We start from the raw sequence: 15130 nt of genomic DNA on the forward strand, positions 1-15130 counted from the left end.
GCGTTGCAAGTGGGACCAGGTTGAGTAGCCAGTGGTACTTTGGTCACCCCGTGCCCAGGAGCCTGGCTAGCCCCCTCCTCAGTTATGTTGAGCCCCAGTCCCCTTGTGGCTCAGATTGTGGAGAGTATGCCTGCAATGCAGGAGACCCAGGTTTAATCCCAGGGTCAAGAAGACCCCCTGGAGAAGGGCATGGCTACCCACTCCAGTATTCTTGCCTGGAGAATTCCATGTACAGAGGAACCTGGCAGACTATAGTCCACAGGGTTGCAAAGAGTCAGACACAGCCGAGCAACTAACACTGCTACTATTACCAGTCCCCCAGTGGAGGGATCAGGTAGAAGACAGAAATACAGGTGGTTTGAGACCCCTTGCTACATTCCAGGTTCTGTTCATTCATTTTGGGGCCACAGTCCTAGTCAGGGGACTCAGTCTATACAAATGAGTTGAGGCATGTCTGTAAGACTAGCTTTTATTCTCTCCTTCTGTGACCTGGGTCTAGTTTTCTAAACATGGTAGAAGGTAGAGAATCAGTAAAGCAAGGTTCTGTCCTGGATGGCGGCAACTTTAAAACTACAGTAGCCCTGGCTGAGGGCAGAGCCTCTGAAATTAGGTGCATTCTGGCCATGGCTACCCTTGAGATCAATCCAGTTAGTGTGTGTGTGTGTGTGTGTGTGTGTGTGTGTGTGTGTTTTCCCAGAGCAGGGCAAAGCAAATCCTCTCCTTCCAGCCTCAGTTCTCAATCCATGGATGCACTCTCCTAGCCAAGGTGTGAGAGGCTTCCCCACCACCAGCCTCTTATTTATTTCATGCCCTCAGCATCAGCTGGCAAATGAGTCCCATGTTTCATTTACCACGTTCCTTCCCGCCCCCCAAAAAAGGTAATTTGTTTTACGATCAAGCTAACATACATTCACTTTTGAGTAAAGCAAATAAATGTTTAATAAAATTCTGAATCTCCGAAGACATTGGCTTTATAGCCTCCTGGCCGGGAAGGCGGCATTTGTGAGGGCGAGAAGATAATGAAATGGCTGAAATTACTGAGGGTAACTTGTAATTGATCAGGAAATAAAAATTTTCCATCCCTGTGTTGCTTGCTGAAAATGACCTGTTAAGAAGACTAAATGGAGCTTTGAAAAATCTGTGCTTTTTTTTCACTTTCTATTTACCAGGGCTGTTCAGGGAGCAGTGAGGGGCAAAAGGAGTAACTCCTATGATAGAAACCCAGTTCAGGAAAAAAAAAAAAATCATGTGTAGCTTTCTCCTGCAAACTAAATTCATTTTCTACTGCCAGGCCAGCAGGGGCTGTGAATTCTTGAATGGGATGCCTGTGGTGGGGAAGGGCAGAGGCAACTCTGGGTAACTGTCCTGACAAGCTAAGAAAAATGACATTGGGTGTGGTTGAAGGTTGGTAGCTAGCTGCTTCGAGGATAAATGTTTCCAGTGACTTCCGAGGACTCAGGAATAAAGGAATAAAAATCACCCTGAATGTCTGAATGCATAAAAGCTATTTTCAGGAAATGCAATGCTACCTTGAAACATATGTCTCTTCCCAGTTTGTTTTATTCTTACCATTTTGGGTTGTTGTTGTTTTTTAATCCTCTCTTTCTCTTCCTTCAGAATGAGGTAGGTAATTGATTTCTTTATCAAGAGGCCGGGTGATACATTTTTCACGGCTTTCAGGGAGCACGGAAAATCTAAAACCATTGTCTGGCAGATGCAGCTTTCAGCTGCAATCATCTTTATCATCAGGTAAGCCTGCTGGCATATGTTTTTCAAATTTTATTCAGAAGCGTTGTCTTTTACTGGTCAAGTAACATTCTTTGTGATTGCGTTATCCAAAAATAAAAAAGAATTTTTAGCAATGATCGAAATAAAGCTTGTTAGATCATTTTTAATGGTAATGAATTGGTTCCTGAAGATTTGATTAAAGAGGAAACTAGGTCAATTTAAGCAGAGTCCAAATGAGGCAGAAGGAAAGTCCATAGAGGGGAGGGAAAAAAGGAAGTTGTGGAACCACAGACACACTAAAAGAAAAAATTTAAAGAGTATAAAAATTAACCTTGCATATTTTCTCTGGAGCTGTACATAGGTAAATGTTAGAAAAGGGACTAGAAACCTTACTAATTGATAATAATAGTATCCATTGAGAGTAACTTTGTTGCTGAAAGGGTAAGGAGAGCTAATTAAAGAAGACAAAGCATTATCTATACATATTTTTTCCCATTCCTTGTACCAATTATTTACTTTAAAAAAATTTACAGAGGCTTCCCTGGTGGCTCAGTGGGAAGGAATCTGCATGCCAGTGCCTGAGACACAGGTTTGATCCCTGATTCAGGCAGATCCCACACGCCTCAGAGCAGCTAAGCCCACGAGCCACAACTACTGAGCCTGTGCTCTAGAGCCGGGGAGCCGCAGCTTCTGAAGCCCACGCACCCTAGGGCCCGTGCTCCACAACAAGAGAAGCCACCTCAATGAGAAGCCCATGCACCGCAACTAGAGAGTAGCCCCTGCTCGCTGCGACTCGAGAAAAACCCTTGCAGCAACTAAGACCCAGCAGAGCCAAAAATAAATCATTAAAAAAAAATTTTTTTTTTAATTTTTTTTGGCTGAATTATGCAGCATGTGGGATCTTAATCTCCAACCAGAGATTGAACCTGGGCCCCCGGCATTGGGAGCATAGAGTCTTAGCCACTGGATTACCAGGGAAGTCCCCAACCATTTTAACCATCTTTCAAGTGAGGAGTTCATTGGCATTAAGTACATTCACACAGTGTGCGATCATCATCCCCGTCTCTCTCTAGAGCTTTATTATCGTTACAAACTGGGGTTCTGTCCCCAGGAGACACTAACTCTCAATTTTCCTCCTCCTATAGCCCCTGACAATCACCATACCACTTTCTGTCTCTACGGATCCGACTGTTCTAGAGAACTGAATAGCAGTTATCCTTTTGTGTCTGGCTTATTTCACTTGGCACGTCTTCAAAGTTCATCCATGTTGCAGCATTTGTCAGCATTTCCTTCCTTTAAAAGACTGACTAATGTTCCATTGTATGGATATATCCATTCGTTAGCCGATGGACATTGGGTTATTTTTACTTTTGGACAATTATGTTTGACTACAAACATCTGTGTACAAGTTTTTGCATGAACATGTTTTCAGTTCTCTTGGCTATATACCTAGGGGTCAAATTGCCGGGTCATATGGCAATTCACGTTTAACCTTCTGAGGAGCTGCCAATGTCTTTTCACAAGGCTGCACCTTTTTACACTCTCACCAACAATATATAAGGGTTCTAATTTTCCCACATCCACCAATACTTGTTGTTTTCCTTTTTTTTTAAATAAAAATTTCAGCTATCCTAGTGGATCTCATTGTGATTTAGATTTGAATTTTATAATGTTTTGTTTAAATCAGGTTGTGTTGTGGTTGTTCAGTCGCTAAGTCGTGCCTGACCCTGCAGCCCCATGGACTGTACCCACCGGGCTCCTCTGTCCTCTACCATCTCCCAGTGTTTGCTCAGATTCATGTCCACTGAGTTGGTGATACTATCTAACCATCTCATCCTCTGCCACCCACTTCTCCTCCTGCCTTCTATCTTTTCCCAGCATCAGGGTCTTTTCTAATGAGTCAGCTCTTTGCATCAGGTGGTCAAAGTACTAGAGCTTCAGCTTCAGCAACAGTCCTTCCAATGAATATTCAGGGTTGATTTCTTTAGGATTGCTGATTTGATCAGAACATATTAATTCTTTTCTTGTATAGCTAATAAAATAACTATTTAACAAAATAAGTGCATTGAATGTAAAGAACAAAACCTATCTAAGGCATTGTTACTGCAAACAGGAGATTATTCACTTAGCTAAAAGTCAGAGAAGGGCTCAGGGCTGATGTAAACTACAGTTCTTCCTTGGGAGACGATGGGATGGTAGAGAGTCAACCTCCGTGTACTTCAATGATAATAATCAAAAACAGACTTTCTGGGAACTCATGTGACCAGGCCCTGTATTAAATGCTTTGTGTGTATTTTTTTAATTTGGTCCTTAAACCATCCTATGCAATAAGTACTATTTTTACTTTTGTTTCACAGCTGAGAAAACTACAGCTTAGAGAAGTAAAAGAAAATGCAAATTACACTGTTATATCGTGGCCCCAGGGCTGAATCCAGGCCCGACAGACTCCTGAGTATTAACACTGGACGATTCTGCGTGACTTTGCATGCACTTCTCAGTGTTCTTCTATTAATAGAATAATAAATAATTGTAGGATCATAACGATTACTATTATTCCTAAGCTTCATTGTTTGCTGAGTTGTAGGCACTGTACTGGGCTCCTCGTGTGCATTCTTTTATTTAATACTCATAACCACCCTGAGATGGGTACAGTGGGGTTATCATCCCCATTTTACCTATGACAAATAGAGGTCAAGAAACCTGCCCCAGATTACAGAGTTGCCCCTACACACTTAGTCTTGTTACTGTTTCTCCAACATGCTGGGTAGACTCTGTCCAGAACATTCTTCGGATCTTCAGCAGATGGCTTCTTTAGTGTTCAGATTAGAACTAAAATGTTGCCTCCCCACAGGAGCCTTTTCCACCCCACCCAAAGTAGTACTGCGTATACTTCAGGCATACAGTAGGTGCTCTGTAAATACTAAGTTAAGGCATCCATGGACCTTCTCACATCCCTAGATTTGCTTTCCTTGTTCCCGGAGTCCAGTTAGCTAGTCTGTCTGGATCAAATCCTTCCTCCCTCCCTCCCAGCCCCTGAGACGTCACCTTCTCTGAGCACAAACAAGACCACCAGTCCTCACCCATTAAGATGTTCCAGTCCCTTCAATCCTGTAATAATCCTTCACTTAAACTACAACTGATTCTCCTTCTGCACATTCAACAACAAATCTCTTGTCTCTACTCCATTCTGCTTGGGTATGTTGGGAGGAGATACATAAGTGCATTTCTACCCTCGGGGTGTGCTTCCCCCACTTGCAGGTGGAACAAATGTGTAAACAAGTAAATATTAAATCAACACAGTGGGAGAAATGCAAAGGAGAGACACACGTGATGACTTGGGCAATGCATACAACCAGAAATAAAGAGATAAATACGCAAGGCTCAGGAGGCTCAGTGCAGCATACCTAGGCAAGCAACAGTGTGGCCCTGAACTAATCAAAATTCATTATCAGCATATTTAAAAAGATGTAGAGTGGTGCTGGCTTCGCGTCCTGGCTTCGTCATGCACTGGCTGTGGGCAAATGACATAGCCTCTGGGCTCCAGTTTCTACCTAAGGAAAATAATATCTGCTCCACAGAGGTGCTTTAATATAGAGGATTAAATGAGACAATTATCTCAAAATGTATATGCTCCATCAATGATAATTTTGTTACTATTGAAAAACATTTTAATACAGAAAACTCTTTTAGCACAAAGACATTCATGAAGTGTTATTTGTAATAGGAAAAAAATTGAAGAAAATTCAGAATCCTCTTGGACTATTACGAAGCCATTAAACTGTGAGAGTGTACTGTAGAATTACAGATACAAAAGCCCTAGACAGGGACTTCCCTGGAGGCCCAGTGGTTAAAACTCTGTGCCTCCCCTTCAGGGGGCACAGGTTTGATCCCTTGGTCAGGGAGCCAAGATCCCACAAGTTGCATGGCAAAAAAAAAAAAAAAAAAAAAAGACAAAATTGTGTATGTGGTGTCATCTTGGCTATGTAATTATATTCCAAAAGTCCCCTGGCATCTCCAACTTGTGGGTTTAACTCGTACCCAAATTTCTCTGCCTCATTGCCCCCACCTGCTCCTGCAGACCTTTGCAAATGTTCTAGGGGCCCTAGGGAGTAGCTAGACCAGGTCTGCTTTCCCCAGCCACTCCAGTATTCATAAGACGTCTATACTTATAGACCCAGTCATTCTTTCCAGACCTTCTCTGTTTACAGTGGGCATACCTCCATGGTGGGGTGGGGGTACCAACCACCAGGTTTGCCTGGACCTGAGAGATTTCCTGGGATGCAAGACTCTTAAGTGTTAAACTTGGGAAAGTCCTTGGCAAATTGGGATAAGTTTGTGACCCCATCTTGTTGGTAATCCCACTTTGGTGACCCCAACTCAATGCCCAGAATACTTCTAAAGGTGCAAGCATTTTATTTAGGTGCCCAAATGACATTTGTTTTCTCAGCTGGAGCCAGGCTGCGTTCCTCCCTAAATGAGGACTGATGGTGAGCAGAATATTTGTGTTTAAATTCAGAGGATTTTTATCTCTGGTACTAGGGAAGTAAGTAAACTAATCAAATGATTGCTTGAGGTGATCAGAGCACAAGTTTGGACAAGAGATGATGGCTTGGAAAACATGAGCTTCTTGGGTGGCGACTGAAGTCACAGAAGTCGGAGAGAGTGTCCAGGCAATGTGTAAGTAGGACAGAAGCCTGAGGATAATGCCACTGGAGCCAGGAGGTGGAGGGAGATGAGTCCACAAAAGAAACCGAGGAGAGTGGTCAATGCGGTCAAGTAAAAGTTAGATTTGAGGTTTGCAGGTCTGGGACACAGTCCTCAATCAGCACTTAGCTTCCATTTGGCTATGCCTCACTCCAAAGCTGGTATTGACTGAACATTTGCTACATCATCGAATAGACTTCTCTTCCATCTCTGAAATGCAAATGATTTTCCAAGGTCTATATGAGGTGTTCTTTTTTTTTTTCTGCCCTGTCTTTCATAGTTTAATTTATCCTTGGGGCAGCTGTTTTCATCTCAGTGAGGCTGGCTCCCAAATTATACCTCCAGTTTTAACCTTGCGAGAGCTTGGGTCCACATTTCAAACTGTCTCCGAGATATTTCCACCTCATTTTCCCACCAGTAAGCCAAATCCAGCCTCCTAAATAAGAAGCATCACAGGATCATAATCATAGATGCTAGCATTGGAAAGAACCATAGAGACAGTCTAATCCAGACCTGCTGAACCAGGGAGCTATGACACACACCAGTGCGCAGTGAATGAGGTCTGGATGGTGGGGGATGGGGATGTTCATCCTCCCAGTCCCTACAGTGACTGGAGCCTCTGGACTCCTGTTCACTACAGCCTCATCCTCTGATGGTGTTACATGGGGCTGGTGGGTGGGGGTGGGGGTTGTTTCTGAGACTGAGCAAGAGGTCATCATTGACGGCCAGATGCAGGGCACATCATTACCTAGATAGAGATGCTGGAGGAGTTCGTGTCCCAGGTCCCCAAGAAGCAATCTGGCAGGTAGGAAGTTGTGAATAAGTGAGTGTGTGTGGTGGGGATTCTGGTGCTCACAGCTCAGAAACTCCATCTTCGCATACTTTAATGTTGGATAATTTTGTCTATTTGTGGCTGATGTGCCACAAATGATGTCCAAACTGTGAAGTGACTATTGTAAAAGTGTCTGTGTCCTGTAAGTGGGGGCTTCATCGTTGTTTTGAAATACTTGAAATGAACAAGTCTGATTGGATCGAAAATCCACAAGAAATTTTATAAGCACGTTTGTCAATGAAAGAAAAGGGAGAGCATTAAACATAACTTCAATATAATTTCTACTGTTGGAAATGAGTGGTTATAGAGATGGTTTAAATTTCTTTGTATCACCTACTGCTGCAATTTCTTGTCATTTAATGAGATCACTGTTCAAGAGTCTCAACCAGGAATGAGCTATTTAAAACACAAAGCTGAGAATATGAAATTAGATACCAGGATTCAAGCTTCTCATTTAACAAAAATATTTTTTTGTAAAGTGTTAACAAATTCTCTATTTATTGTTTTCTCCAGTATTCTTGGGCTTCCCTTGTGGCGTAGCTTGTAAAGAATCCACCTGCAATGCGGGAGACTTGGGTTTGATCCCTGGGTTGGGAAGATCCCCTGGAGAAGGGAAAGGCTCCCCACTCCAGTATTCTGGCCTGGAGAATTCCATGGACTGTATAGTAAATGGGGTCGAAAAGAGTCGGACACAACTGAGCGACTTTCACTTGTTAATGCTATATTTTCAATTTTCATTATAATATTTTATCACACTCATTAAGCCCCTCTAATTTTCAGTGGGTGCTGTAATGTGAAAGGGTTGTAAAGTACAGATCTAATCCAGCTCCCTTAACTTGTATATGAGGAAACTGGGGCCCAGTCAGGGTGACTTGTCTAAGGTCACAGAGCTAATCTCTTCCTTCCTAAATCAGCTCCTGGGCTGACTTTCTGAGTCTTAACTGCAGGTCTGTAATACATCATTCTCCAAGTTACCCAAGTCCAAGTTAAAGCACGTTCACTTCTCTCTCTGTGTCGTATCTCATGCAACCTACAGTCCCTCTCAGATCGAATCAGCCCTCAACTTTGTGGGAGCTGACATACCAGCTACTTGCCACATTGGCCTTCAATTTGTAAAAACAGTATCTATACTGCAAAGCATGGTAAAGCGAAGCATGATAAAATGAGATATTCCTGTCTGTTTATTCCCATTTTACCACGGCTCCTCTCTCAAGTCACATCCATGGCTTTATGGAAACTCCCGTGACTAGGTGACTAAGCAAGACATTTGAACTTGGTGTAACAGATGGTATCAGCTTGGAGTGGACTGCTAAAGTGTTCTAGCTGCAGTTGGAGGTGGTCTTGAAAATGGTCCTGGAAGTGGCATAAGCTGTGAGCTGTACTCTTGGGTTCTCTTTCCCTTGAGAAAGACTACACCAATTCATGGGCCTGGTTGGTTGGGACTTAGGCTGGTGACAAGGCAGTCTGGGAGAGAGGATATAGACATAGATGAACCTTTCAAAATAGACTTAGGAAGTGAGAGTAATTGCATCCTATATGAATATTTATCAAAATGTCTCCACTGCTAAAGAAGCCTTAATAAATTAGTGAACAAGATGACTGATCAGGTGGATGAAGCTCTTTCCTAGTCAACCCTAGCCTGCTTATTGGAGTCACGAGCTCATCACATGCTTCTCCTCGACAAGGAGTATCTGACTGTTGCCACTGCAGAATGCCCGTTTTATTAATAGAAGGAATCACTATCATGTATTAATTCTATCATGGTAGGTACAGTGAATCAACCTCATCGGAAAGGGGTCTACACTGAATTTCTTTTATTCCCCCCTACCAGCTATGCTTTTACCATCCTCGTCTTAAATGGGTTTACTGAATACCTTATTCACCACCATGGTATCTTATACATTATGGCATCTGTCTTAGTTCAGACTGTTATCACAAATTACCATAGGCTGGGTGGCTTATTAACCACAGAAATCTATTTCTCACTATCTGGAAGCAGGAAGTCTGGGATCAGGATGCCAGTGTGTTTGGGTTCTAGCGAGAGCCCCCTTCCAATCTGCAGACTACCTGTTTCTCATTATATCCTCACACGCAGAGATGGTGTGTGAGATGCTCTGCTCACACACAGAGCAGAGATGGGAAGCAGGCTCTCTCATAATCTTATGAGGGCAATATTCCCATTCATGAAGGCTCCACCCTCACAGTCTCGCCTAATCCCAATTACCTCTCAAAGACACCATATCCTAATATATCACACTCGCGGGGAGGATTTCACCTTGCGAATTTTGTGGAGACACAGACATTTAGTCCATAACAGCATCTGACTAAGGAACTAACTTTACAGTGAAGTAAGAAACTGGCTGTCTGATCAGATTCACTGACCCCACTATGAACCCCAACAACCAGAAGCATCTGACTTTAGGAAACAGTGGAATGACAGAGAATGCATGCCTACTGAACCAGCTGGAAGCTAAGAGTCTGAGAGCTAGGATTCTATTTACAATAGTCCCTGGGTATCCTCAGGGAATTGGTTCTAGGACAGCTCTTCCCACACCCTCCCACCCCCAAATAACAAAATCCAAGCATGCTCAAGTCTTTATATAAAATGGCACAGTATTTCATATAACTGACACACCTTCTCCCATATACTTTACATCATCTCTAGATCACTTATAATAATGAGAATCTATTTTAAAATAGGTTTCCTCTGCAATTACATTGTAGACTCTGAAGGCTGTCACCATTTTAAATATCTTTGTATTTAAGTACCTAGCATTGTACTTAAAAAAATATTTATTTTTGGCTGTGCTGGGTCTTGGTTGCTGTAAGAGCGGGGGCTTCTCTCCAGTTGTGGTGTGTGGGCTTCTCATCGTGGTGACTTCTCTTGTTGCAGAGCACGGGCCCTAGGGTGCCCGGCCTTCAGTAGTTGTGGTGCATGGGCTTAGGAGCCCCAAGGCATATCTTCCTGGACCAGCCATAGAACTGTGTCCCCTGCATTTTTTTTTAAATAATTTATTTTGGCATTCTCTAGCTGCGGTAAGTGGGGGCTACTCTTCATTTCAGCTCACAGGCTTCTCATTACAGTGGCTTCTCTTGTGGAGCTAGGCAGAGGGGCTTCATTAATTGCAGCATGTGGGCTCAGCAGTTTTGGTGCATGGGCTTAGCTGTACCGTGGCTTCTAGAATCTTCCTAGACCAGGGATTGAACCCATGTCCTCTGCATTAGCAGGGGGATTCTTATCCACTGTACCACCGGGAAAGTCCCTAGCACTGTACTTATTTATTTTACAAATGTAGTCTTTATTTTTGATTGTGCTGAATCTTCCTTGCTTTCCTGTGGGGTTTCTCTAGTCCTAGCACTGTACTTTAAATAGTGCAGGATACAGGTTGCAGACTTGTAGGTTCTGGGCTATAGATGAACTGCATTCATTTTGATTAATCTGAAGTATATTTTTTTCATTGACAGTTGCCAACATTTAAAAACCAAAAGATTCATGTGCAATGCACATGTGTAGCTTCTCTTAAAAAAATCTGAAGATCTGACCATTTCAGGCCACATTCCCAAAGCTGCCCTCTTCAAACAAAGGCACTTCCATCTGTGAAAAGTCCACACCTTGCTTACTTGATTTACTTTCATTAATTACCTGGTTCCTGAAGGCATATAAGTTTGCCACCCTTGTCGCTCAATGGAACTATTAATATATTGAATAAGTGAATTTGGCCATTAATGTTTGTATGTTCATTTTCATTTCACGTATGCATTCTATCCTTCTAACTCCACTTTAATAATTCACTTGGTGGACAAAATCCTGTTAACTGTTAACACAAATCCTGTTAACACAAATCACTTCTTTGTGGTCACATGTTTCAATAAATATTAATACATTATAAAATACAGTCTGGGTCTTAGCCCCAGACCACTGCGAGTTGTCTCCCTGTTTTGGTCCTTGGTGGTTGGTGGTTTTAGTCGCTAAGTCGTGTCAGGCTCTTTGTGAGCCCATGGCCTGTAGCCTGCCCGGCTCCTCTGTCCATGGGTTTCTCCAGGCAAGAATACTGGAGTGGGTTGCCATTTCCTTCTCCAGGGGAGTCTTCCCGACACAGGGATCAAACCCGGGTCTCCTGCATTGTGGGCCGTCTTTACCAACGGAGCTACGAGAGAAGCCCAGCTTGGTCCCGGGATGCCTAAAATTTCATCCTCATGATTCGTCCCCTGGGTTTAGCCGAGACTTTGTTACTTGTCAGGTAGAGATTAAAATTATCTCTCTATAACTCAAACATCCAACATTTTAAAGTAGGTATAAGGACAGAAGTTATCCTTTCTACAGCAAGGAAGAAATTAGAAAGCTCTTTCTGAGGTGGTCGAGTTTCTAGCTGGGACACTGGCAAAGGTGGAGGAGGCTGGAATATAGTTGCTTTCTGAAGTTTATCGAAGGCTTTTTGGGAGGGGATTTTATCCCGAGTCTCAGAGCGACCCTCCCTCAGGGTCTGGCAGCTTAGGGCGGGGCTTCTAGCACAGCGCCCCCTCCAACCCCTCCCAATCCCAGCAGCTGTCATTGGAATCAATTCCTGGACCCTCACAAGCCAAGCGTTCGGGGTTTCACAGTTCTGGGGGCTCGTCTCACAGTCCCCAGGTAACTTCCCTCCGTTGCTGGCGCTCACCTTGTCCCTTCTGTCGCTGGAGTTGCACAGCCCCTCGCCCCGCCCCGCCGCGGCGCGATACCCTCCGGCTCTCTTAGCATCATTTTCCCCAAGGGGACAAGACGGGGACAAATTTGGGGGCTTCCCTGCCCTCGTCTCCTAGCCGGGAAAGAGGACACACGGGAAGGAGGCCCCGTGAGTTTAGACTCCCGGGGCCTTCGACACGGGGCACTTCGCCAGGGAGCGCCCTCTCCTCACAGCCGCCGGCGGCCGCGGTCTAGCCAAGCCGCGCGGAGGCGCCCCGGGCTCTCCGCCCCCGACCCGGCGCTCCCGCACTCCCCCTAGCGGCCGCCGCGCGGCCTCGCTCCGTCCCAGGCTCGTCGGCGGCGCAGCTCACGTGACCGCGCTCCGGGCCTGCGGCCGCTGTCGGTTCCCCCAGTCACCGAGCGAGAGGGAAGAAACAAGATGGCGGCTGAAGGCGATCCGGAGTGGGGCCCCAGCAATTCGGATTGAGCCTTCTCCCTCCACCCGCTTCCGCCGGCCGGGCCCCTCCCGCCCGGCCCCGCGGGCCTCCCCACCCGGCCCCGGCGCCCCCCACCGCCACCCCTCCGCCCGCCCCTCCCCCCTCCGCTTTCCCTTCTCCCCCCCGCCTCAGCTCCGACATGAGGGGCCGGCGGGGCAGGCCGCCCAAGCAGCCCGCGGCTCCCGCTGCGGAGCGCTGCGCCCCGGCCCCGCCGCCGCCGCCGCCCACGTCCGGACCCATCGGGGGGCTCCGCTCGCGGCACCGCGGCAGCAGCCGGGGCAGGTGGGCCGCCGCCCAGGCTGAGGTGGCGCCCAAGACGCGGCTGAGCTCGCCCAGGGGGGGCAGCAGTAGCCGGAGGAAGCCGCCGCCGCCGCCGCCGCCGGCCCCCCCCAGCACCAGCGCCCCGGGCCGGGGGGGGCGAGGAGGCGGGGGCGGCAGGACAGGGGGCGGGGGCGGCGGCGGCCACCTGGCCCGGACCACCCCGGCCCGGAGGGCCGTCAACAAAGTGGTGTACGATGACCACGAGAGCGAAGAGGAGGAGGAGGAGGAGGACATGGTCTCGGAGGAGGAGGAGGAGGAGGAGGAGGACGGCGACGCCGAGGAGACCCAGGATTCCGAGGACGAGGAGGAGGATGAGATGGAGGAGGACGACGATGACTCCGACTATCCGGAGGAGATGGAAGACGACGACGACGACGACGCCAGTTACTGCACGGAAAGCAGCTTCAGGAGCCATAGCACCTATAGCAGCACTCCAGGTACCCACCCAGCCCGGTTGCTGCAGACTTCTTCCCCACCTCCTCCCCCCTCCCTCCTCCGTGGCTCACTCCCTCTCTGGTCTCCCCCCACCCCCACCTCCCCCCAGCCCCCAAACGGAGGGGAAATGCGACGGCCCATCAAGTGGCAAAAAACTAGATTTACAAGAGGAAAGAGGCGCATTGTTCAAAATGGAGATTGCATTGTTGCAGTTCTCAGGCCACACGCTCGCTCGCTCTCTTGCTCGCTCTCTCCCCTCAACCCCCTCTTTTTCCTCTTAAAAATGTGTGCCAGTGCAGTGTCTCCACCGGGCATAGTTGAAACTTTGGCACACACATATCCATTGCATTCATTTTTCTCCCCTTGTTTTGGTTTGGTTTTTTGGAATGAAAGAAGCTTCTTGTTTTGCAAACCTCTTTGCATTTCTAATGTGGTTTCTTTTAGGTTTTTCGTCTATAATCGGTTCCTAAAAAAAGGGAATGGAGGATTCAGACAGATTGTGCCATACAAACACACACACACACAACATGCTTCTCTTCACACCCCGAGCTGTGTGGTTTTAAAACTGTCTTAAGGAAATGGATCAGTTGGGTTAGTAGGGGAGCCTTATCTGGTCCTGTGTGTGTGTTTTTATTCTTGAGTGCTGATGGGCTCGTGCAACAGTTGCTGGTGAATGTCTGATTAAAAAGCAAAGAAGAAAAACCAAAGAAAACCAAAACAAATTTGCTATTTTATCTGATTCCAATATCATTTTGGTAAAATGCAAAATAAGAGACCGCAGGAACTTGCGTCTTAACTAATATGATCCCTTTGCCTGAGAAATGCAGTTTCCTGTCACCTGTTGCAGAGACGTATGGTTGATCATGCAGACGTAATTGCTGAAGATGAACTTTTGGACCAACTTCCAAGTCACACAACAGAAGTATAGGGAAATTTAATGCAAAATGACTTTTTCTTTTCATTCTGTTTCTGAGGGTAATAAGTCCTGCCTGATCTACAATGAACTTCTCCATGGTGACTCCTGTTTTCTCAGAGAGCTTCTCTAGGCTGGTGCTGAGATACATTTTGTTTATTTAAAAAACACACATATACACAATGGCTGCTGTGTTTTAAATTCGTAGTTGCAGTTTACTGAATTGTGAAAAAAAAATCATAATTTATAGCAGTAACCTACAAGATCTTTTCCTTTGTATTTTTTTTAATCTGAACTAAATTAGAATCCAGTTTTCAGAGCATTTCCGAATTAAAGTTCATGAAGGAATAGAGCCTTACAGTGATTAAGATGTGTCACTTGTTTTTAAAAGAGACTGGACCAGCCCTCAAATAAAAACTTCTACAATGAAGACAAAAAAAAACAAAAGAGAGAGAGAGACTGGAATAGGAGAAGTGGTTAAATGTAAATGTGCCTTTTTTTTTTTTTTTTTTTAATAAATGCTTAAATACTCATTGGAGGAGTATGAGTATTAAGTCAGATGTAAGCCCATTTAGCTTGTCCTCCCAGCAAAGGAAAAAGGTAATTTCTTTTGCCTGACAGTAATATCTGCCTGTCTTTGGGGTGGAGTGAGGGAGAGCTGGCAGGAGAATGAAGAGAATGAATCAAATGTCAAGTGTGTATGTCTTGTATGTGGAAAGGACTATACACCATTCTTGCCAACTTACTTTTAGTGCATCTTTTATAGTAATGATTTCTACCTTACGAAATCACATGTGGTCTTTTCTACCAGGAGCCCAGAACTGAAAGACTTGCGGAGAGTAAATTATACTATTGGAGGAAGTTTTCTCAGATTAGACAGAGCTAAGGCGTTTTGGCAGGGTGGTTCAGCTAACTTTAACTCCTCTTTGAAGGCTTAGCAAGTAATATTTAGGGTTGAGAGCGGTGTAAATGCTGCTAAATTACAATTTTGTGGTTAGGTTTCCTTTTTTAAAAAGATCCTTATATCTTTAAGTACT

General features: G+C 45.4%; 1 protein-coding gene across 15 annotated transcripts in view; it reads left to right on the forward strand.

Moving 5' to 3' along the window:
• The first annotated feature begins 12353 nt into the window (after window positions 1-12353).
• The window catches only part of BPTF (bromodomain PHD finger transcription factor), a 135733-nt gene continuing 132956 nt past the window's right edge, over window positions 12354-15130 (forward strand). For 8 of the 15 annotated variants that reach the window (XM_025279801.3, XM_025279807.3, XM_025279802.3 and 5 more), the window contains exon 1: window positions 12356-13182. In XM_025279801.3, the coding sequence (XP_025135586.3) occupies window positions 12564-13182 (619 nt within the window). In that variant the 5' untranslated portion in view covers window positions 12356-12563. Of the gene's footprint in view, window positions 13183-15130 lie in introns of all 15 variants that reach the window. The other 7 variants (XM_025279806.3, XM_025279805.3, XM_025279812.3 and 4 more) reach the window with 4 other exon arrangements.

Source organism: Bubalus bubalis, chromosome 3 (genome assembly GCF_019923935.1).
Source record: "Bubalus bubalis isolate 160015118507 breed Murrah chromosome 3, NDDB_SH_1, whole genome shotgun sequence".
NCBI lineage: Eukaryota > Metazoa > Chordata > Mammalia > Artiodactyla > Bovidae > Bubalus > Bubalus bubalis.